Genomic DNA, 25,618 nt, shown 5'->3' with positions numbered 1-25,618 from the left:
GACTATATCAACACTTTTTTTTTCCTCATTTGTGACTTCAAATGTCAATGAAATCTATTTTTCAAGTGCTAGTAAATAATTCTGCTTACAGATAGTTTGAATCAAATTCACTGATCCAATTTCATAAAACACATATTTAAAATAAACAATTTTTAAAAATTCCTGAAAACACAAGAATGCCAGATTTCAACACCCCTCATTTAGAAAGCAAGTCTGTATGATGACTTAATCTTGCCTGACACCGATTCAGCAGTGGGAAACTGAATTATAACACACAACACACACACACACACACACACACACACACACACACACACACACACACACACACACACACACACACACACACACACACACACACACACACACACACACACACACACACACACACCCACCCACACACACACACATCTTCAACTGCTTATTCCAATTAAGGGTCGTGGGGGGCTGAAGCCTATCCCAGCAGTCACAGAGCGTAAGGCGGGGTACACCCATGACAGGACACCAGTCTGTCTCAGGGCCACAAACAGACAAACACAGTCGCATCCACTTGCACACCTACGGACAATTTTAAAGATTCCAGTCCACCTAACCCGCATGTCTTTGGATGTGCGAGGAAACCGGAGCACCCGGAGGAAACCCGTGCAAACACGGGGAGAACATGCAAACTCCCACAGAAAGGCCACAGGTGGGAATGGATCCCATGACCTTCTCACTGTGAGGCAACAGTGCTAACTACTAAGCCACCATGCTGCCCTGAATTATAACATACATTTCCAAAATTCAGGATTCATATCCAAAATTGAGACACTAAAAAAAAAAAGAAACAGATGCTTCCTTCATCACCAAACATTGACATTCTCACTACATTGAACTCTATAATACAGATGCAATCTTAGCAAAATACGATGAACTAGAAAGGTCCAGAAAGGCACAATTACAGAGGAAATCAAAACCATTCTTACCACACAACACACACACACACACACACACCAAAAGAATGTCTCACTGCTGCACAATCTCTACAACAGTCTGACATCAGACCCTTGTGTGGAGTGAGGACAAATTCCCACAGACAGATGTACAACAGAGCTGCAGTTCCAGAAATCTGGATCTTGTCATCATTCTTCAGAGATATATGCTCACTGAACAATCCACTGTCCACTACGAAGGCACAGCTGATCCTCTGCGGGTGATTTCAACAGATTGACCTGATTTGTGTGAATCCATTGAAAATGTTTTCAGGTATCTTATTTTTTTCGAGGAACTTTCTCTCCAAGTGGAACTTCCATTAGTTTCTGTGAAGTTGGGGAGGTAAGCAAGAGTGAGGAGGGGGGAGGAAAGAGACAATCAAGGCATATAAGTTTTATATATTCAGCCCATAATGATTTACTGTATTATAAAAAACACCAAAAGTTTGTCTTATTTTGGTCATAATGAGTTTATCCACAAATCTCAGCTTGTTTTCACCATTTGATGTTTGAAGCCGTTCAATCAGCTGATGCTGTGACTCTTGAGTCTAATCAAGTTACTAACCTAAAGAAGAATCAATGAAATGTTTGAACTCAACCACAGCATCAAGCCATTGAACTTGACCTCTGACCTCAGCAGTTTCTCACCTTGAGGAGTTCGAGCATGGTAAGTGTTGTTGTCCTCATTCTCTGCTTTCTGCGTGGCCACTTGGTACCTGTCGCAGGCCGAATCAGCTCCTGGACATCGTACAGCTGGGCGGGGTCCAGAGAGTGTGCATTGATTAGACTGACCAGATATTCCCTGTAGTGGCTTCCTGCAGCAAACACAAAGAACTTTTGTTAGACACTTCGACCAACACATCCCAGTTTGTCCCCTGAAATGCAGCTGTAAATATTTTACCCCTCACAGGCATCAAACAACAAGGCCTAAACAATCAATCTTCCACCTGATGCAAAGGTACCACGAGGTCATTTGTAATTTCCACCCGACGCAGTTAAGCTTGTCATGCCCAGCGCCCATGTTGTATCAACAGCAAACGTAATTGCACTAATTTATGCATCCATGATTGTGTTGGTCTTAACATGACATGTGGTTAGGTTGCAGTCCCTGTGCACATGGTATCATCTGGAGGCGAATTCACAAATCTCCCAAGGTGCTTCACAAGGACATGTCTAACCTTACCCACCCCCAGAGCAAGCACAAGTCATATTGTAGGAAGAAACCTCAAGTCGATCCGACTCAGAGGGGTGCCATCTGCTCTGGCTAACACCAAAAAAAAATATCAAATAAACAGTCGAAGTAAACAAAGCACAACAAAGAAATGTCAACAGGCTCAACAGCATGGCGGCACGGGGATAGTGGTTAGCACTGGTGGCTCACAAGAAGGTTGTGCGATTGCGTCCCCTCCTTTCGTGTCGAGTTTGCATGTTCTCCCCATGTCTGTGTGGGTTTCCTCCCACAATAATAAAAAAAAAAAAAAAAAAAACATGCATATTTAAAGTCTGCTCCTTTCTCTGTCCCTGACCAAGGTGGTGTCTCTACATCTGGAGTTGGTCCCCTGGCGCCAGACTGTCGTAGCCTCCTGCTCCTAGTAGTTGGATTGTGTCTAACTGTAATTAGGATGGGTTAAAATGGAGAAGAGACAAATTTCTTTGTATATATGTACAGCGACAATAAAGGCTCTCTTCTTCTCTCCTCGGCACTGACGGCACTCAGCATCCAGGCACTCGTACAGTCCTGTGGTCATAGTGACCAATTAGTTCCAATGTTAATGTGTTAAAAATCGAGGACCCATTAATAGGGCCCATCAGTCTAATGACAATTTTAAAGTCCCCCAGAGAGTCCACATCCACGTGTTTCAGGCCCCGGCCCTCAACCATCATCCTGATCAGTCCACTTAAGGTTAAATCCAAACACCCATCCTTCAATCACCACTGTGGTGATTTACCGCTGTGTTGCCTTTGGTACTAGTGATTGTGTCGTTTGCAAAAGAAACGGCTCTTAGAGGGCTCTTTGAAGTAACGATCGGAGCTGGCTCCTGTCTGGGAAATTCATTTGCGCAACAAGAAAACCGAGGAGCCATAAAGCCCCTTTCACACCGGGCCCACTTCCAGTTGCGTCGTGCGGCACATGAGGAAGCCACGTGGAAGCAACCCCAGTGTCGAGACGATGTAGCTCAACGCCACAACAGCGCGAGAAACACAAAGGACGAAGCGAATCGGACGCAAAAAATTAAACGTTTAATTTTTTCTGCATCGAGCACAGCACGCAGAAAGGACAGTGGTTTCAGTGCAAGTCAGAGCACCGTGATGGTACTCATGTGACTGGAAGCCAACCTTCACAATACAATGTACCGATGCCAATTTATGATTCCTGCTGTGATCCGGCAGCTCCTTGTTCTCCCCTCAAACTCTCTCATCACTGTGTTAAAAGAAAGGACAAAAAAGGACACAAGTCCTTCTCACAGACTGATTGCCAGAGCCAGGACATATCCACATAAGTATAACTCCAGACATCTCCACATTTACATGCAGCTCACGGTCAAAGGAAGAAAGATAAACTATAACAGAACTCAGAGTGCAGACCTGCAGCCTGCACAAGAACAATATAAACTAGAAGAGAAATCAGAGTGCACAGTCTGGCTGCAGTCACAACTGTGCACTCTGATTTCCTGTGCAGAGGCAGACTGTCTGCAGGTTTCCCTCTGCATCCTCACCTCCTCTCTGCCCCCCTGCTGCACGCACCTCACGCAGACATTCCTACGTCGTCATGACGCCACAGGAAGCAACTCGAAGCAGGCCTGTTAAAGCCCCTTTCACACCGGCCGTGCTCCCGGTTGCTCCCAGTTGCGCCGTGGTTGCCATACTCCCGGTTGCTCCCAGTTGCGCCGTGCATCATTATGACGACGCCGCGTGGAAGCAACTCGGTGCCGAGACGAAAAAAAAAATTAAACCTGTTTAATTTTTTTTTGTCCTGTGCTCGATGCAGAAAGGAAGTGGTTCCAGCGCAAGTTGGGGCAAAGAGGCGTAATTCGGGGCAAAGAGGCGTTACCCGGCGTGACTCGAAGCCAATTTATGATTCCTGCTGTGTTACACTGTTCCCACAGTATAAATCACGCAGGATTGTTTTTATACTGTGTAATGCAGCAAAAACTACATGCTTAAGAAAAAAAAAATGGAGAATGATTGCCAGAAATATCCAGTAAAATGTCCGGACATCTCTAGTCCACTCATGAACGTTCGTTCACGCGCGCACATGTGAACAATTAAAAGAAAAAAAAAGTCTGGCTGCAGGCATCTTGTTCTCTGCTCAAACTCTCACATCACAGTTAAAAAGGACAAAAAAGGACATAAGTCCTGAGACAGAACTCCAGACATCTCCACATTTGCTTGACGGTCCGTTCTCGCGCGCGCATCTCGCGGTCAAAGGAGGAAAGAAAAGAAAAAAAGTGTCTGCAGGCAGTTAGTTCCTTTCTCTGCTCAGACTCTCTCATCACAGTTAAAAACGGACATAAGTCCAGGACATGTCAACATCAAGTACAACTCCAGACATCTCCACATTTGCTTAAGGACGGTCCATGCGCACACGCGCACATCTCACGGTCAAGGGAGAAAGATAAACTATAACAGAACTCAGAGCGCAGCACTTCAGCTCAGCACAAGAAGTAGAAGAGAAGTCAGAGTGCACAGTCTGTCTGCAGCCAAACTGTGCACTCTGACTTCTCTGTGCAGAGAACCTGCAGGCTGCGTTCTCACTCCCTCTCTGCCCCCTGCTGCGCGCACCTGATGCCGAAATTCCTGCGTCGTCATGACGCCACAGGAAGCAACTGGGAGCACCCCCGGTGTGAAAGGGGCTTAAGAGCAGGAATTCCCATCACTACTGGCACAACTGATTGTACAAGAGGGGGATGTTATAGCAGAGCTGTCAGATACTCACTCGCACAATCCAGCCTGTCCTGGCTGTGTCTGGATGCCACATGGTGAATCAATTTGCTGACCTGCTTCATCTTTCTGCTCCATCACGCCACAGCCATCTGAGTCACAGAGAAAGAAATCGATTTAAACAGATTGTTTGTCTTTAATTAACTATGGCATGAAACATTTCTTTTTCATTTTCATGCCTTTATTTACAGCAACCTATATAATCTAAAATGCACCCAGTATATCTTAAAGCATGACTAACTGACATCTGTGGGGGGGGGTCTGACACTATTTCTTTAATCATAGAAGCTTTTGTCTTTTTATTTTATTTTTTAAAAAGCTACAGAGAGGTTGGGGAGGACAGCTGGAGTATTTCATCAATGTGATTAACGACGGAGAGGAGGAAGCTGATGGCCATAAACAAGAAGCTGCTTTACCCATCTGTGTCTCATTGGATGGTTCTGTGTTGAACTCCACGCCATTCCGCTGCGCCAAGACAGGAAATAAAGAATACACTGTTAATTACATTTTCCCTTTTTGAATCTTACATGATAGATAGGGGGTGAGATCAAGGAGAGTCAATCACATGAGGGATGATGATGACATTTCTCATTGCATTTTACCCGAGGCCAACATATGGTCTTTTCAAAAGCTCATATTCACATATTATGTAAAAGCTAGTGAAAAATAAACACTTTCGAAACTGAAAATGCTGTTTTTGGAACCTAATAATTACTTACACAACTGCAAATTATAAAGAACACAATGCTCATACGGCCGAGGGTATTTTAGCATTGCATTATATTTACTTTATTGTCCAGCTGCAAGCACACAGTGTCTGATAAACATTCTCAGGTCAGATACAAAGAGAAATATGAATCATCGAGACAAAGATCAGGTCTTACCCAAAAATATCACACTATTGCAGTTATGCTGCAGCACCAACACTCCTTAGCAATAATTTCGGCCCAGGTTGTGTACTGTTGACCGGAAGTGTCCTCCTTACCTGCAGCAGTTCCTGTAGTCTCAGCGGCTCCCGTTCTCTGAGGTAGAAGAGACAGATCTCTTGGGTGATGGGCATGCAGACCAGTGTAGTTACAATGAGGTGTCTTAATCCTGTCTGCAAAAAGAGCAGAACAAAGATCACTCAAGAGCCAGAGATGTATGCAAACAGGAGGTTCCTGAAAAATCAAAAACATAAAGGACCCTCTTTTATTGGTGCACAGAGGATACCGAGATAATAAGCAGAAAATTCGAGAGCCAGAGATGTGCACCTTTACGCATGAACCACCGTAGCTGTAAATTAATTTATATTTAAATCTTACCAATCAGTGAAGAGCTAATGTTAATGTTCTGTTTTCTTCTACACATCCAAAACATCTCCAGTCCATGTTCACATTAGTGAAAATCAATGGGACTAAATTTACCTGATCAATCTATCAGAGCTGTTTAAAAATCTATATAATAAATATTTCATCCATCCATCCATCCATCCATTTCTCTGCTTTATCCAGAGTCGGGTCGACGGGGGCAGCAGCTTCAAGCAAAGCGCCCAGACCTCCTGATCCACACACACCTCCCCAGCTCCTCCGGGGGAAACCCCAAGGTGTTCCCAAGCCAGTAGAGAGATGTAGTCCCTCCAGCGTGTCCTGGGTCTTCCCGGGGCCTCCTCCCAATCCAGCGAGGCATCCAGGGGGCATCCGAAAAAGATGCCCGAGCCACGTCAACTGACTCCTTTCGATGTGGAGGAGCAGCAGCTTCGACTCCGAGCTCCTCCAGATGTGACCGAGCTCCTCATCCTATCTCTAAGGGAGCGCCCCGCCACCCCTGCGGAGGGAAATCATCGCGGCTGCTTGTACTCGCGATGAGCCAAATCTCATGACCATAGGTGAGGATCGGAACGTAGATCGATCGGTAAATCGAGAGCTTTGCCCCCCTACTCAGCTCTCTCTTCACCACGACGGTCCGATACAGCAACCACATCACTGCAGATGCTGCACCAATCCGTCTATCGATCTCACGCTCCATCCGTCCCTCACTCGTGAACAAGACCCAGAGATACTTAAACTCCTCCACTGAGGCAAGGACACTCCACCGACCTAAGAGGGCAAAGCACCTTTTTCCGGTCGAGAACCATGGCCTCGGATTTGGAGGTGCTGATCTTCATCCTGGACGCTTCACACTCGGCTGCAAAACCGCCCAGTGCACGCTGAAGGTCCTGATTTGACGAAGCCAACAGAACCCACATCGTCCGTAAACGCAGAGACGAGATTCTGTGGTTCCCAAACCAGACCCCCTCTACACCCTGGCTGCCGCCTAGAAATTCTGTCCATAAAAATAATGAAATAAAGTTAATATTTTAGCTTCTGAATTTTTTATTTATTTTTTGTATAATAAATTATTTCAGAAGCTAAAATATTAACTTTATTTTCACTGGAGATACATCTGTCCTGTCAGTTGTATGCAGTAACTACAGACTTCGTTTTTATGCTTAATATTAATGATATTGTGACAGAGTCTGATTTTTTTTTCAACTCCACTGTGTGGTGTACAGTACAAATGGAAATAAAAAAAATGTGGCACTGTCCAAATCTATGTATTAAAAGCCAAGTGACGTCTGTGTACATGCGTCTAACATCGATCATGGGCAAACTGGGGAGAGCTGACATTTGCCGTTTGGTGTGTTTATGTATTTGGGTCAAGAATGAACGCCGCGAAAACACAAAGTGATAGGACAATATTTTGGTGAAATTAGGGATATTAGTTAACGACCATGAACAATGGATATGATAATCACCATTAATCAGTCCCTGGTAACCGACAAACTGTTGGGAAGGTGTCGTAGCACGGACCCACAACAGGGGGCGCAAATGAACGGACAATGAGTAAGCCAAAAGGTAACAATTTAATGTTGGACAATACACAACTAAACATACAGAAATTGTAAAGTCAATTAACACCAGGTGACGTGCGGGCAGGCTCGAAGATAGAAGACCCCGACGAGAGAGAGGCCGCGTCCCACACGGCCTCCACCACCAACGGTCTGAAGAACACCGGAGCCGCCAAGTCCCGAGTCCCCAGGTGACCTCTGTCTTCGGCTGTCGAACCTGGTACTGCTGGCAAAAAGCAGAGACAAGATGAATGAGTGTAAGCCCTTACACTCAGTGGTCTACAGTCTGTACACAGTCAGGAGGAGGACCTCCACCTCCGAATCACACACTCGTGCAGCTCTTTGTTTAACCACTTATCTGTGGCGCAGTCGTCGTCGTCACGCCACAACGCCAATTCCCCAGATAAGGGCGAACACCACAGGGATACCGGCTGCAACAGAAGTTCAGAAATTACTCAACGATATGAGTCAGCAGAGAAATTACCTCTCGGTAGTCGATTTCTTGGCGGGGAGGTGGAGTTGCAGTCCGGCTTAAGTACTGGTGTAGATGAGTGACAGCTTGGTGTGATGAGTGACAGCTGTCACTTCCTCTGGGTCTGGCGCCCTCTCGTGCTTGGAGCCCCGCACTCCAAGCAGGGCGCCCTCTGGTGGTGGTGGGCCAGCAGTACCTCCTCTTCAGCGGCCCACACAACAGGACACCCCCCCTCAACGGGCGCCTCCTCCGGGTGACGTCTGTAGAAATCGGCCAGGAGGGCCGGGTCCAGGATGAAGCTCCTCTTCACCCAGGAGCGTTCTTCAGGTCCATACCCTCCCAGTCCCACCAGATATTGGAACCCCCGGCCCTTACGACGGACGTCCAGGAGCCTGCGGACCGTCCAAGCAGGTTTCCCCGTCGATGAGCCGGGCAGGAGGCGGCGTGGGTCCAGGTGTACAGCTGGGCGAGGTGTGGTGCGGTTTGAGACGGGACACGTGGAAGACAGGGTGGATCCGCAGGCGAAGCCGGAGACGGAGCTTCACTGCGGCTGGGTTGATGATCTTGGGATAGGGAATGGTCCGATGTTATCTGTCCTTCAACTTGGTTGAGTCCACACAGAGGGGGATATCCTTGTTGACAGCCACACCTCCTGCCCGGGCTGGTACGTGGGGCCGGGGACCGTCGGCGGTCCGCATGGGACTTGGCCCTCGTCCGGGCCTTCAACAGGGCAGAGCGGGCGGTCCGCCACACCCGGCGACATCTCCTGAGGTGGGCCTGGACCGAGGGCACACCGACCTCTCCCTCCACCAGCGGGAACAATGGGGGCTGGTACCCCAAACACACCTCAAAAGGGGAGAGGCCGGTAGCAGACGAACTTGGCTGTTGTGGGCATACTCGATCCAGGCCAGATGGTGACTCCAGGCCCCCGGATGTGCGGAGGTGACACACCGAAGGGCCTGCTCCAACTCCTGGTTGGCCCGCTCTGCCTGGCCGTTGGTCTGGGGTGGTACCCGGACGAGAGACTCACGGTGGCCCCCAGCTCCTTGCAGAAACTCTTCCACACCTGTGAAGAGAACTGGGGACCACGATCTGAGACGATGTCCGAAGGTATCCCATGCAGCCGCAACGTGATGGACCAGGAGGTCTGCTGTCTCCTGGGCCGTTGGGAGCTTCGGGAGGGCCACGAAGTGGGCCGCCTTGGAGAACGGTCCACTATCGTGAGGATTACGGTGTTGCCCTGGGACGGCGGGAGGCCCGTGATGAAATCCAGGCCGATGTGAGACCAGGGGCGATGAGGCACTGGCAGGGGTTGGATAGGCCCGTCGTCCTCCGATGGTCTGCCTTGCCCCTGGCGCAGATGGTACAGGCCTGGATGTAGTCCCGGACGTCGGTTTCCAGGGACGCCCACCAGAAGCGCTGCTGGACTACTGCCACGGTCCTACGCACTCCGGAGACAGGAGAGCTTGGACCCGTGACAGAAGTCCAATACGGCAGCTCTTGCCTCTGGTGGGACGTACAGTCTGTCCTTGGGGCCAGTCCCCGGGTCCGGCTCCTGGTCAGGGCCTCCCGGACGGTCTTCTCCACGTCCCAGGTAAGGGTGGCCACGACAGTGGACTCGGGGATGATGGTCTCGGTGGGGTTCGACAGCCCCGCTTTGGCTTCTTCTTCGTGCACCCGGGACAATGCATCTGATTTTTGGTTCTTGGTCCCGGGGCGATATGTAATCCGGAAGTCAAAGCGCCCGAAGAACAGAGACCAGCGGGCTTGCCTGGGGTTCAGCCGCTTGGCGGTCCGGATGTACTCCAGGTTCTGATGGTCAGTGAAAACCGTGAAGGGCAACGACGCCCCCTCCAGCAGGTGTCTCCACTCTTCAAGAGCCTCCTTCACCGCAAGAAGTTCCCGGTTGCCAAGTCATAGTTCCGTTCAGCTGGGGTCAACCTGCGGGAATAAAAGGCACAAGGATGGAGAACTTTATCAGCCTCTACGCTCTGGGACAGCACGCTCCTATCCCTGAGTCAGGGGCGTCCACTTCTACTATGTACTGGCGATCAGGATCAGGCTGCACCAGAACTGGTGCAGTCGAGAACCGGCGTTTCAACTCCTGGAACGCGGCTTCGCACCGATCCGACCAGGTGAAGGGGACCTTGGTGGAGGTCAGGGCAGTCAGGGGGCTAACTACCTGACTGTAACCTTTGATGAACCTCCTGTAAAAATTTGCAAAGCCGAGGAACTGCTGTAGTTTCCTGCGGCTTGTTGGTTGGGGCCAATCTCTCACCGCCGCAACCTTAGCCGGATCAGGGCGACGGAGTTGGAGAGATGATGAACCCAGAAAGGACAAAGATTGCGGTTGGAACTCGCACTTCTCGCCCTTCACAAACAGCCGGTTCTCCAACAACCGCTGTAGGACCTGACGTACATGCTGGACATGGGTCTCAGGGTCCGGGGAAAAGATGAGTATATCGTCCAGATATACGAAGACGAACCGATGCAGGAAGTCCCGCAAGACGTCATTTACCAAAGCTTGGAACGTCGCGGGGGCGTTAGTGAGGCCGAACGGCATGACCAGGTACTCAAAATGACCTAACGGGGTGTTGAATGCCGTCTTCCATTCGTCTCCCTTCCGGATCCGAACCAGGTGGTACGCGTTTCTAAGATCCAATTTCGTAAAGATTTGGGCTCCATGCAGGGGCGTGAACACTGAATCCAACAGAGGTAACGGGTATCGATTGCGAACCGTGATCTCGTTCAGCCCTCTGTAATCAATGCATGGACGGAGTCCGCCGTCCTTCTTGCCCACAAAAAGAAACCAGCACTCATCGGGGAGGTGGAGTTCCGGATCAGCCCGGCAGCTAAGGAGTCCCGGATGTAGGTCTCCATTGATTCGCGTTCCGGACGTGAGAGGTTGTACAACCTACTGGACGGGTACTCAACGCCCGGGACTAAATCGATGGCACAATCATACGGTCGGTGCGGAGGAAGAGTGAGCGCCAGATCTTTGCTGAAAACGTCAGCAAGACCATGGTACTCCTTAGGCACCGCCGATAGATTGAGGGGGACTCTGACCTCCTCATTAGCTGTAGTGCCGGGGGGAACCGAGGATCCTAAACACTCCCGGTGGCAGGTTTCGCTCCACTGCGTCACAACCCCGGACGGCCAATCGACCCGGGGATTGTGCTTCACCATCCATGGAAAACCCAAGATCACTCGGGAGGTAGATGGTGTTACATGGAACACTATCTCCTCCCTGTGATTCCCAGACACAACCAAGGTCACTGGTTGTGTCTGATGTGTGATTAATGGAAGCAGGGTGCCATCTAGTGCTCGCACCTGCACTGGTGCCGGCAGAGCCACCAGAGGGAGCCCTACTTCCTTTGCCCATCTGTTGTCCAGCAGATTCCCTTCTGACCCCGTGTCTATCAGTGCTGGGGCGTGAAGGGTTAACTCCTCACAAAGGATTGTTACTGGGATTCGTGCCGATCTGCGGGTCTTTCCGCGTGTGTGTTATGGCCCACCCTTAGCCCAGTTTCTAAGGACGGGCGTTGTAGTTTGACCGTTCAGGGCAGTCCCTCTGCATGTGCTCACAAGAGCCGCAGACAAAACACTCCCCGCGGGCCAGTCTCCTTTGTCTGACATTTGATCTTACTTTGGCCCTGCTCGTGTCCATAGCCTCCTCAGCAGGGGGAGCTGTAGCCACACGGGGCTCTTGGCAGTGAAGCGTGGGGACGACGTCATTGTCGGAACCGGAAGGGGGAGGGACGGCTCGTGCCCGGTCACGCCCCCCGGCCTGCTCCCGACGATGCTCATTCAAACGGTTGTCTAAGCGTATAACCAAATCGACAAGCCCGTCAAAATCCCGCGGTTCCTCCTTAGCCAGTAGGTGCTCCTTAAGGACCGGGGACAGCCCACTTATAAAGGCGGCGCGGAGCGCAACGTTATTCCAGCCGGACCTCGCTGCCGCGATGCGGAAGTCGACTGCATACTCGGCTGCGCTACGGCGCCCCTGTCTCATCGACAGCAGCACGTTTGAACCGGCCTCGCCTCTGTTGGGATGATCAAACACTTGTTTGAACTCCCGTACAAACCCAGTATAAGACGTTAGGAGCCGTGAGTTCTGCTCCCAAAGCGCCGTAGCCCATGCGCGTGCCTCTCCTCGAAGCAGATTAATAACATAAGCTACCCGGCTAGCGTCTGATGCGTACATGACAGGGCGCTGTGAAAAGACGAGCGAACACTGCATGAGGAAGTCCGCGCACGTCTCGACACAGCCCCCGTACGGTTCCGGAGGGCTTATGTATGCTTCAGGGGACGGTGGGGGGTTCGTTGAACGACCAGTGGTACGTCTGATTCAGGCCCAGGACCAGCCAGAGGAGGAGCTGCAGCAGCGCCCTGATCGTGCGCTTCCACCCTGGCGGCGAGAGCCTCCACTCTCCGATTAAGGAGGACATTCTGCTCGGTCACTAAATCCAACCGAGCCGTGAAGGCGGTTAAGATCTGCTGCAGCTCACTCAACACGCCTCCCGCTGACGCCTGCGCCCCCGGCTCTTCCATTGGCCGTTCACGCTCGAGCTGACGCCCCTCGGAATCCATGGCGATTGGCGAGAAATCCTGTTGGGAAGGTGTCGTAGCACGGACCACAACAGGGGGCGCAAATGAACGGCAATGAGTAAGCCAAAAGGTAACAATTTAATGTTTGTGACAATACACAACTAAATATACAGAAATTGTAAAGTCAATTAACACCAGGTGACGTGTGGGCAGGCTCAAAGATAGAAGACCCCGACGAGAGAGAGGCCGCGTCCCCACCGGCCTCCACCACCAACGGTCTGAAGAAACACCGGAGCCGCCAAGTCCCGAGTCCCCAGGTGACCTCTGTCTTCGGCTGTCGAACCTGGTACTGCTGGCAAAAAGCAGAGACAAGATGAATGAGTGTAAGCCCTTACACTCAGTGGTCTACAGTCTGTACACAGTCAGGAGGAGGACCTCCACCTCCGAATCACACACTCGTGCAGCTCTTTATTTAACCACTTATCTGTGGCGCAGTCGTCGTCATCACGCCACACGCCAATTCCCCAGATAAGGGCGAAGACCACAGGATACCGGCTGCAACAGAAGTTCAGAAATTACTCAACGATATGAGTCAGCAGAGAAATTACCTCTCGGTAGTCGATTTCTCGGCGGGGAGGTGGAGTTGCAGTCCGGCTTAAGTACTGGTGTAGATGAGTGACAGCTGGTGTGATGAGTGACAGCTGTCACTCCTCTGGGTCTGGCGCCCTCTCGTGCTTGGAGCCCGCACTCCAAGCAGGGCGCCCTCTGGTGGTGGTGGGCCAGCAGTACCTCCTCTTCAGCGGCCCACACAACACAAACTCTGTACAAAGAAAATATCTCAACCGTGCCAGTTGTAAAACATGACATCAACTACATTTGCCAAATAATAAATACAATTATTTCACAAACTTTCTCATTTTAATTTCCTGCACTTTCAGTTAAAATCATTATAGAAACTTTGCATAATTTATTACTACCCTTCAAAAATGTCAGCTACCTATTTTATAAACACTACCCAATCTAGAGCCTGTGGATCCCCACGGACAACACACTAGTATTTACTTAACTGTGTTACTACATGGGCAGTCACATGCCGACAGTGTAAACTCAAGTTAGAGAGCTTTTAACCAACCAATCTCCAAATCATTGCTCATTGAACTAAGAAAATGCGAACCGTCAATGGAGGTAGTGTTTGTCAGCTTTTGCACGGCCGTAAATCTGCACCAGTGTGTAGATAATAATCAATATTGCTCATTCCACTGAAAATAACAGTGTAAGATATTTGTACACCACATAAAATCTGTCAGTAATAGCATAATTTTTAGTGCCATACCGTTTTGCTTCACCCCATGGAGACGTCAGCTGCACTCACCTTGTGGTAAGGGTTGTTGCAGCCACTGCAGAACTGATAACGGCACTGGGAACAACTGAAGTGCATGCAGCCACCTTTGGTCAAAGCGTACTGGAACCTGCAGTGAGGACAGGCTGAAAGAGGACACACAGAAGAGCAAATCCAGTTAATGCAGAGAATATCATAAAATAAGGTTAATGAATGGTTTGTTTGAAGCAGCACAAGAAGACTAGCCTTTCTTTAACAATTTTTTTAATAAAACACTGTAGCGATGTTGTGATAGTTACATCTCTGCACTTTCATCACACCAGAATATCAGGTCTTGTGTAGTGTACAGTTTAATCACATTTCAAACGGCATATGATTTTTGGGGCAGTGTTTCCCAGTGAAGTTTTTGTATTATAATTTTAATTGTCTGTTGATGAAACCACAGGTTTAGTGGAATAGCAATTTGGGGATTGAGGACTTTGGACAAAGACACATTCGTATGTCATCTGTCTGACTAAAGAATTAAACCAATGACCCTATCAGTGGTGGGCACAGATAACCAAAAAATTTACTTCGATAACAAATAATCAGAGAACTGATAAAGATAAAACGATAAACCACACAAAAATGTATCGGAAGTTACAGATAACCGATAACTGATAAATTCCGGTATTGTCTCCGGTACACTTGCGACTACTAACACGCTGGTTTTAGTTTTAGCACAACGATCGCTTCTGGTAGCATCAAAGGCGACGACAGACCCAAACAATGAGTCAGCACTTCTGTCTTTGAACGTCTTGCCCCTGCTGGAAGCTCCAGTTTACTACATGGCTTCCAGCACACATGCAGCTGAAAGGAGCCACAAAGCTCAAGTCTCTACTCAATTACAATGCTGCCGTCAGGTCTTGGAAAATAAAGCAATGCTGATTTATGGTTTGGTGTAAATAAAATGAATACTGATAGAATAACGCCATTAATGTCAAATCTGTCATTTGTGCAAAGTTAAGATATAACATATATCTTTTAATGTTGAATAATGCACTAATTCTGAAGTTTTGTAACAAACACAGACAGATGGCATTCTGGGTAAAATGTGCCTCCGCTAACACTGATTGGTTGATTCATTCTACGTAAACCAACACGTTAATGTGAAGTGTGTGTTGTGCGTTGGTGTTTACAGATAAATGTGCTTTTGTAAAATATGCCATTTTTATTTGTAAAGAAAAAAGGCATTTTCAAAAAAAAACAAAAAAACAAAAAGCCAAGTTGTAATTAGATAACCATCTGATATAACCGGTGTCAAAATAAATAGAACACTGCCATGATCTACTGGTGCCAGTGCGAGTTTTGGCCCCTTTTCAGCTGATTTTTCAGTCGTGCAAGAATTTTTTGGATTGCACCGAGTTTCAGGCTAATCGCGCATCCTGCATCGTTTGGTATACATGGAGTAACGAGCTGCGTGTAACATCTCACATCCACCTCCTGATCGGCAATCGTATGGTCAGATGAAAATCAAACCTGTTTGATATTCTGGTCGGCCGTCGTGAGGGTATCCTGCTGCTGAAGCGCTACAAGCATCCAACCTCTCGCACTGTGCCTGTGCAAACACCGCAGACCTGTCTTGTAATATTTTGTTTGTTTGTTTTTTTTAAACTTTGATGTCTCCCATCAAGAGTTTTTGTAAATTAAGTTTGAAAAAAAAGCTTCTGTTTACGTTTTGATTCTGGAAACACGAGTCCGACGTGTGGTTTTTGAACGTACAATGTGGGTGAGAACATAAATCATGCGCTCTGAACTTTTACACCGTGCGGTTCTGTTGTACAGTTTGAGCTGGAACCGAGTACAGTGACTGAAAATATCAGCCCAGCTTCAGGGCGAATACTGCCATGAACACTACTGGCCAGTAGATGGCAGCAGAGACCTTGAAAACTTGCCAAAACAAAATTTTAGATAATCTGTGTCTGCTACATTTAAGATGCATGGAATTTAATAAACGCAAAAACAATAATGTCTATAAACCCAGAGAATATATTCACGAGAGTTTTAGGCACTAGAGTTTAATGCTGTTGTCCGTGGAGCCTGATCAGAGTGTCTCAAATGCATTTCTCATGTCATGAACATACTGAGATTACCCTATCCTACCCATAATGCACATGGACACAGCATGTCCACACTAAAACCTTAAAAATTAGCGCATTACTTTAAAACTAAAACATATATCTGATATTTTCACTTTATAAAACTTCAGATGTGATGTTAGTTTAAATTATTTGTCTGAAATTTGTTTGGTTAAAATTTGAACCATAAGTTAAAAATGTATGCCTCTGGATGACTTGGGTGATATTGCCCGCGTACGAGTATGGGGTTAAAAGAAATGAGGGTTTTTTTTTTTTTTTTTGGTGACCAGTTCTCCTTTGCCTGCAGAGGATAGAGCGGTTTCTTCTAGAAGCAAGCTCTCCTCTGTTTGCAGAGGAGGGAACTAGACATCTGCTACAAAAAAATTTAACAGGTAGGTGCTCAACTGATTTTAAATTTTATAAGTGTTTGTAGCTGTTCAGCTTTGTTTACCAAGTTAACAGTCTAAAAATTCATTCATTCATCTTCTACCGCTTAGTCCAATTAAGGGTCACGGGGGGCTGGAGCCTATCCCAGCAGTCATAGGGCGTGAGGCGGGGTACACCCAGGACAGGACGCCAGTCTGTCGCAGGGCCACAAACAGACAAACAAACACAGACACACCCACACACACACCTAAGGACAATTTTAAAGATTCCAATCCACCTAACCAGCATGTCTTTGGATGTGGGAGGAAACCAGAGCACCCGGAGGAAACCCACGCAAACACGGGGAGAACATGCAAACTCCACACAGAAAGGCCACGGGAATTGAACCCAAGACCTCCTCGCTGTGAGGCAACAGTGCTAACCACTAAGCCACCATGCTGCCCCGGTCTAAAAATTATCGGACAAAAAGTTATCGGAAGATAATTAGTCCGATAATGGTTTTCAAAGTTATCTGAAAAGATAATCCGATAATGAAAACATTATGTTCGATAATTATCGGTTATCGGATTATCGGAACTGTGCCCACCACTGGACCCTATGGTCACAAAGATGTTTCTCTAAACTTTAGGACATCACTCCTCCACCCCTCTGTTTTCAGTGCATTGGAGCACTGAAAACAAAAGTGTTTTGTTTATCAGTTAACTTTGTGTCAAGCCTCACTGATGCCGTTGTCTCTCAGGTATCCTGCTAAACCCTGCTTCTGGTACTCTGGATCATTGTCTCTCTTCCACTGCTGGAACTGCTCACAGGACAGGTCGTGGTGCTGAGGCTCCCACTGTGACCAGATAAAACCAGCAAGAATGAGCAAACTGTTTGGGAATGCTAATTTTTAATAAGAAGAAAGATAAGCTCCTGAATATGAATGAAATATGAATGCAATACGCACAGGTTTCTTGCACCGAGTGCAAAAACTCTTTTGACAAGATGGACAAGTGACCTTCAGCTGGTCCCCATCATTGATAAACCCTGAGGTGCACTGCAACAGGCAAAAACATGTTGTCAATATAACACTAACAATCAATCATGTGCAAAGTACCAGAAAGCCACATCTGAGTAAAAGCAGATGCTGTACGAGAAAATGACTCTGGTAAAACTTTGTCACCTGTTACAAAATTACTCCAAAGTGCTAACAAACACAAAGTAAAGCAGCAATAATTTTGTAAATGATGACATTTATTCTGTATGGTATTGTCTTATGGGTGTTCAAATGAAGAGAATCTACAGTCAGGTTTATAAGTGTTTGGATAGTCTTAAGTTTTACAATTTCACCTCTGTACACCGTCACGACTGAGCTGAAATGAAACAACATATGACTGTAATGCTGGCCTTTAGTTTTAATTCAAGGGGTTTAACGAAAAATATAACTATCTAGGAATTACAGACATTTTTATACACACTCCCTCTATTTTCAGAGGCCAAAAGTAAATGGACAAAATAATCTAAAGAATGTTGCTGATGTGAATCCTCACTTTTAAAGTCCTTTTTACATATCAGGTGATGGATACCTGAACACCAGTATGGTACTGTATGACAAACCTGTATGGATCAGTCAGGTCTCAAAAAGGAGGCTAGTGAGGGAAGCCACAGATTTAAAGGCTTCTGTGGCTGTGATTGAAGAAACTGCACAGCGAAACTTTTGTCTGTTGCATCTCAAGGCACAGCTTCATTGTGAAGTGGATCAGTGAAGCATTTTCATGCAATTTAACTGATCAAATCTAGGAGTGAATCTCCCATATCGTCACCTTCCTAACATAATGGCTTAAGTCATGTTTTCATGTTTTTGAGAAAACACGAAGGAAAACACAAGCGCTTCAGTGGCTGAGTAGAGTTTCATTTTCCTGAAGCAGTCGCCATTTTGAAAAGCTTCTAAAATTGCCTAAGTCACATACTCTTTTGACTTAGGCAAAATAATATGGCCTAAGTCACACTCTTGAGATAGGCCATTATACAACTGGGGTGGAACTGCATGATCTCCTCAACTGAAAATGTAAGCGATTTTACCACAGGTGGCCAGCATCACAGGAAGATGATTTAGGCAAAAAAAATTCACTTTTGGAAAAAAATGACTTAGGCCATTATTTTAGAACTGTAGCTGACATTTCATGTATTTTTTTTTTTTAAGAAAATCCTTCTCTCTTTCACTCCAACATGAAACTGTATTAACTGGTTATGAAACAGACAAAAAAAAACCAACCTGAAATAATAATAATAATTAAAAACACAACATCAGGAAGACAGATCCAAGGCATTTGCGGAGTATTGACTGATACTGGTTCTGATGACAATACTTTTTTTTTGGCATTTCTTTTTACTATTTAATAATTCTTACAAGCATTCCATAATGTTACATTACAGCTATTCACATATGTGAATACCTGCAGTTTCATCATATTCCAAAAGTAGTCCCATTGTACAGACACCTCATAAAAACTGTAAAGAATTACTGCAAATGTGAAAACAGACCACCAGTACTTATATTAAACCACAAACTGGTTGGACTGTGATTTCTGGGAAGGACAGCTGACTCACATGGCAGCACCACAGGAACTTCGGGTCTTTCATTAGAGCGTGCTCAGTCAGCTTCTTGTGAAACAGCTCATACACATCACGCTCCAGGCAGTCCCGTAACTGAACAACAAATACACAAGTACCGTTTCAAGTTATTACGACAAGAATATCTTCCATCATCTTTACACGCTTGTTAGCACTACATGAGTTTATCACATATTTGACTTCTGTGTTACTGCTATATCATTAACTCATTGAGTGCCAGCCATTTTCAAAGTTCAGAACATCCCAGTGCCAGGATTTTTCAGCATTTGAGTGTTTTTTCAAGACCCATAGAAAATTGAGTTCTATGTCCATGTCAACAACAAACATACCAAAAGAAACTTCAGACTTTCCTTTATCATCAGAAAAAAAACATTTGTTTGTATCTCTTTCCATTCTTTATTAATTGTCTGCAGAACATGGGTGGGTATCACTAAAAATGCTGATTTCTGACAAAAAAATGAGAAAATTGGCTTTTTGTGACAAGCAACATTTCAAGGAGAAAATGTCTTTGATTATAATTGTTTTTGCTTCAGTGACATCTCAAACATTATGAAAAGTGATCCTATTGTATAATGCACCAAAAAAAAAAAAAAAAAAAAAAAACGTCAGGGGAGGGACTCCGTCTGTCTCTTCTCTCGGCGGCACGTCCTTTCCCTCTGGCTCCCGCGTATCGGACCTTTTTATTTTTTTAAAAAACCTGATGGGTTTGAATGACGTGCTTGCATGAGCCTGTCGATCGAGTCATTTGCTTGTAAGCAGCCTTTGTGTGAGGTGTGTGTCGTGCGCTCGGCGTTTTTTCATTCCAAGGAAAAAGACGGAACGACTGGAGCAGCGCGACTGCATCACAGTTTGACAGACAGCCAGGTGGAAACCAGTCGGATTAGGAGCGGTACAACCGTAAGACGTCCGCACAACGGTGGAGAGCGAGTCGTGCTCCGGTCCACACTCACACTGCTACCACCCACAGAATGGGTTCCCCTGTGATTACAACTCTAATTTTTTTACACAAGCTAGATCAGCTGATTTACCCCACCCCCCCTCCCCCCCCTATAAAAAAATGTGATTGGCGCGATAACGCGTCTTTGGCGCTGAGCGTTACTATCTGAAAAGACGCGTTTAAGCGTCAATGGCACTCAATGAGTTAAAAATCTTTTACTTATACGTACAAGTTCCAGGCAGGTCCCTATTCAAACTCAAACAGTTATATATTCATAAGGGGAAGCAGCCAAGTACATCCAACCTGATCTACTGGCCATCAAGCAGCTCCACTGGAGCAGTCAGGCTTCATTTATCTAAAGTAACACTCAATTAAAGTCTGAAACCTTCAATGACACAGTCAACCCCAGGCTGTGGAAGAAACTTTGAAGCAATGATTTTTATTTTTATTTATTTATTTATTTTTTGTGGACCCAGATCTAAACCAGCAGACTAGATCTTGACCACAAAAGATTGACCTTTGGCAAATTTAACCATGCTGGGCAATTCCGGAACCAACATCTGCATGTATTCCAAGGTTGGTGGACATCAGTGTGTGTGTGTGTGTGTGTGTGTGTGTGTGTGTGTGTGTGTGTGTGTGTGTGTGTGTGTGTGTGTGTGGCAGAGCAATTCTGGGATTCATACACATATAGATCTGGTAGGAGCAGGGGAACAGACAGAGAAACTTTGCTCAATTTATATCTCAATGCGGGGTTTTCCAAAAGGTCTGCTCCAATTCCACAATTACTGTTTTAAAAAAAGAGACATTACGAAAGCCAACCGTGATGACGGCTGTATGTATGTCTGGGGCGGGGTTTTTCACACTTGTCTTGCTGTCTCTGTCTACCTGTATATCCAGAGTGGAGAAGTAGCTGTCGAGCTGCTCAGGGTCGTTGATGTCCGGCTCGCTGCAGACGAAACACACCATGTCCCTGATGTGTTTGTCTCTCACAGCGATGGTGAAGTGCTGCCTGAAGCAATCGTGACACACTGAACACTGACAGGAGGTCAATGACTGCATCTGAGATGAAAAGAAATTAAATTTTCAATCACAGAATTGCCTTTTTAATAATCATCTATAATTTAGTGAAATATGAAATAAAATAGACAATGGTGTAATTTCGAGTGACAAATCGGCAAAAAAAAACCTGTCCTTTAATTTGTCTGAAAAGGTATTGCAATGACATCACAGCGCTTTTCTGAAAAGTTCAGGGATTTTCAGCTTAAAAGCACTCAGATTTGGTTCACAAAAAAAACAAAAAAAAAGACAACACTGGGTGCAGCTTTTTTATCTGCATGCAGGTGCAGGTGCTCTGTTCTGATTTAGACTTAGACTCTCTCTGTCTCAACATAAGTTAACATGCAGCTCAAAATTAGTTTGTCAGTTTCATTTTCAAAATCTGGTGGCCACCAAGGCCTCACTGTTGCTTGATTAAAGTGTATTTCCAGAAATCTTAGAATGTAGTGGAAAAGCAGAGAAAGAAAAACCGCACAGTAAATATTACATCAAACATACTGTGCTGTACATGGCGCGTTAAATCTGATTTATTTTTTAAGAAATGCAAATTAATTTATTTGTTGTTATTGTTTAATTCGCACTTCATGATCTCCACAGAATGGCGGTGATGGAGCACGGTGACTAACTCACCTTGCTCCGGGGGAAGATGCTCAGACAGCCGGGGCATTCGTTGTTAAGGAGACGCCTGATGAAATCCTTGTCAGGAGACTCTTTCACCGCTTGCACTACATCTTCCAGTGAGTAGGTGGCATCTGGCTCTTGTAGCAGTGAGAGGACCAACTCGCAGCGCCCCCAGCTGGGTAGGTTGTACAGTGCGAGTAGACGGCGGCACATCCTCTAAGAGGAATATGTAGCAAGACGGAAGGAGTGTGAGATATTTGTGAGTGAGGACATAAAAATAAAGAGGTAGAAGAAGCATAATTTTTTATTTATTTGATTGCACATTTGAGGCTCTATAAGGTGTTTTCTATGTAGCCCAACCTGTTTGTCAGGGTGATTGGGATCAATCGGTGGCTCGGGCTGGTCAGTCCAAATGTGCTGGTGGAAAGGCTCCAGAAGAGGGCGCTGAAGAAGAGATAATGCTCCCTTGACATCCCCGCCGCTCAGCCGTAATGCTTCCTCGCACTGGATCACATCGCGGAAACCCAGTGAGTGCAGCTCCTTTATCTGCACACACGGACAGACAGGTCAAGAAATGTGAATCAAATGCATTATATAAGTAGCAAATTCTATGTGGAAAACAACATGTTTTACACAGAGACTGTCTATATAATAGAAAAATCCTGTGACATCACCAACATTTTTTGCTGCAACGCAGGGTTTGAAGCTCAAAAGGAATGGCACCAAATGTCGTAATCTTGACAGTCTCTGACTGCCAAAGTCCTACTCAACCCATGGGTAAAGAGGCAAAGCATAGGAAAGACCATTTGTGACCTAGGTGGGAGGACAGAGCTCAAACAGGCCCCTATCTTCAATTTTTCAATTTTCAATTTATTTTCATTTATATAGTGCCAAATCACAACAGAGTTGCCTCAAGGCGCGTCACACCAGTAAGGTCTAACCTTACCCCAGAGCAGCAGTGGTAAGGAAAAACTCCCTCTGAGGAAGAAATCCCTAGCAGACCAGACTCAAAGGGGTGACCCTCTGCTTGGGCCATGCTAAGACATAAATTACAGAACAATTCACAAAACAAATATACAGGAAATGCTGTTGGTGCACAGGACAGGAGGGTCACCAGCACAAATACAACTCCCATCTCTGGATGGAGCCGCACCTTAAACAGAGAGAAAAAACAGAATCAGGCATCAGAAAGACAAAAAATACAGTATAATTTGCCAGCATTAAATAAGAAAAACTGGAAATACTAAGATGTTCGCTGGCCAAGTTGAGGCTGCGGCATGCTCCGTTTCCTAATAAAATTAATTAAAAGAGTAAAAAGCGTAGAACTATACTATGCCAGTATGCTAGCCATATGAAAAGGGAAATAAGTGCTTCTTCTGTGGAGACTTGAAAGTCTCCACAGAATCTGACTGTTTTATTGATGCAGGGAGATCATTCAACAGAGCAGGGGCACAATAAGAGAAAGCTCTATGACCCGCAGACTTCTTATTCACCCTAGAGACACAAAGTAGTCCTGCACCCTGAGAATGCAAAGCCCGGGCCGGTACGTAAGGTTTAATTAGGTCAGCTAGGTAGGGAGGTGCCAGTCTGTGAAAAATTTTAAAGACTAGTAGCAGAACCTTAAAATCTGATCTCACTGGGACAGGAAGCCAGTGAAGGGATGCCAAAATGGGTGTAATGTGGTTGAACTTTCTGCTTCGTGTCAAAAGTCTGGCTGCAGCATTTTGAACCAATTGGAGAGCACTAATGCTGGACTGCGGTAAACCAGAAAATAAAACATTGCCGTAGTCCAATCTAAAAGAGATAAATGCATGGATCAGGGTCTCAGCATCAGCCATAGACAGGATGGGATGGATCTTCACTATATTTCACAGGTGGAAGAAAGCATTCCTCGTAATATTTCTAATGTGGAGGTCAAAGGACAATGTAGGATCAAAAATTACCCCAAGGTTCCTCACTTTGTCAGCGTGATGTATGACACACGAGTCTAGGCTAAGCGTTAACTGGTCAAATTGATGCTGATGTCTCACTGGAACAAGAACCATCATTTCAGAGTTTAAAAGTAGGAAGTTTCTAGACATCCAACTTCTCACTGATGCAAGGCAATCTTCTAAGATTTTCTGTGAAATGAGATTACCAGTTAGTGCATTATAATTGAGTATCATCATATAGCATTGAAAGGTAATCCCAAAATGCCGCAATATGTGCCCAAGGGGTGCTATATAAAGGGAGAAAAGCAGGGGGCCTAAGACGGACCCCTGTGGAACCCCAAATTTCATGTCACTAATGTTAGAGGTAGTGTTACTGTACAAAACACAGTGAGAACGACTGGTCAAGTATGACGTCAACCATGCAAGGGCACTCGAAGTAATCCCAAAATGATTTTCCATCTTATCAAGTAGAATACGTATGATGATCCACAGTGTCAAATGCAGCACTGAGATCTAACAGCACCAGAACCGTAGTGGTGTCCAAATCCATTGCAAGCAGAAGATCATTCACCACTTCAGTGAGAGCCGTCTCTGTGGAATGATATTTTCTATAAGCAGACTGCATCTTACAGTTACCAAACAAACGAAGTTAAGATAAGGCGACCAGGCTAAGTGTGGTTTGCCCGTTTGATCAACACATATTTTTGAGGACTGGGTAGTGGCCATATAATGGGTGGCTTTGCTATTATTATTATTATTATTATTAAAACGTATAACCAACATACTGTCTTAGTAACTTAGTACCTACCAAGTTGTGCTAATATAGTGTTAATGTATAAATTACATAATACTAAAATTTCACTCAATGGAAATACTGCAGCATCGACTACTTGATGGTCCGTTAGTACAATTAACTGCACAGCAAGCCATATTGTCTTAGACATTTGCAGTAAAATGCTCAAAAAGGGAAAAACAGTTGACTCGACAGGGTCGAGTCTCCAACAGCCCTGACAACAGGAACCTCACTCCAGCACACACCTGTCACTCTAAACAACACCATGACACTAAGTATTCATACCTTCCTGTCTTAAAATAGTTTTTGTTGTGAAAGTGTAGGTACACGGACCCACAACAGGGGGCGTTAATGAACAGACAATGGATAAGCCAAAAGTAACAATTTAATGTTGTAAATTGGCACAACGGAATACAGACAACAATCACTGTGGACTACAGTCAATTACACGTTGGGTGACGTGTGGGCAGGCTTGAGGATAGGAGACGCCCGTCCAGAACCGAGCCGGATCCCACACGGCCCTCACTGCCAACGGATCTGAAGAACAACCGGAGGCCGCCAAGTCCTGGGTCCCCAGGTGGTCACCATCTCCAGCTGTCAGACCTGGTACTGCTGGCAGAGAACAGAAACAGCACAGGTGAGTGTGAGTACGCACACTCAGTAATCCCACAGTCTGTGTTCTTTTGGGAGGGAGCACCTCCACCTCCAGTCACACACTCGTGCAGCTCCGGTCTAACAACTTATCTGGTTGGGGTGTGAAGCGAAGCGGTCGCTGATCACACCAAACGCCAATCCCACAGATAAGGAAAACACCACAGGAAAACGGCTGCAAAGAAGTTCAGATTAGACTCAATGTTAAGTTAGCAGAGAATTACCTCCAAGGTAGCTGATTTCTCTGCAGGGAGGTGGAGTTGCAGTCCGGCCTTTAAGGTGGTGGTGATGTGGATGAGTGACAGCTGATGCTGATGACGAGTAACAGCTGTCACTCCCGGTTGCTATGACGCCCTCTTGTGCTTGAAGCC

At 46.1% G+C, this 25,618-nt stretch overlaps 1 protein-coding gene across 1 annotated transcript in view; it reads right to left on the bottom strand.

Annotated features, from left to right (window-relative positions):
• Positions 1-638: 638 nt before the first annotated feature.
• The window catches only part of LOC117508013 (E3 ubiquitin-protein ligase RNF31-like), a 40,836-nt gene continuing 15,856 nt past the window's right edge, over positions 639-25,618 (bottom strand). The window contains 12 exon segments of the mRNA XM_034167721.1: positions 639-1,298; positions 1,620-1,786; positions 4,909-5,005; positions 5,330-5,378; positions 5,899-6,012; positions 14,175-14,287; positions 17,366-17,480; positions 17,592-17,681; positions 19,235-19,333; positions 21,081-21,254; positions 21,882-22,088; positions 22,233-22,418. Coding sequence (XP_034023612.1) covers positions 1,165-1,298; positions 1,620-1,786; positions 4,909-5,005; positions 5,330-5,378; positions 5,899-6,012; positions 14,175-14,287; positions 17,366-17,480; positions 17,592-17,681; positions 19,235-19,333; positions 21,081-21,254; positions 21,882-22,088; positions 22,233-22,418 — 1,545 coding nt within the window. The 3' untranslated portion in view covers positions 639-1,164.

This window comes from Thalassophryne amazonica, chromosome 1 (genome assembly GCF_902500255.1).
Source record: "Thalassophryne amazonica chromosome 1, fThaAma1.1, whole genome shotgun sequence".
Classification (NCBI taxonomy): domain Eukaryota; kingdom Metazoa; phylum Chordata; class Actinopteri; order Batrachoidiformes; family Batrachoididae; genus Thalassophryne; species Thalassophryne amazonica.
Note: the sequence above shows the minus strand (reverse complement) of the source record. Positions and strands in the feature narration are given on the sequence as shown.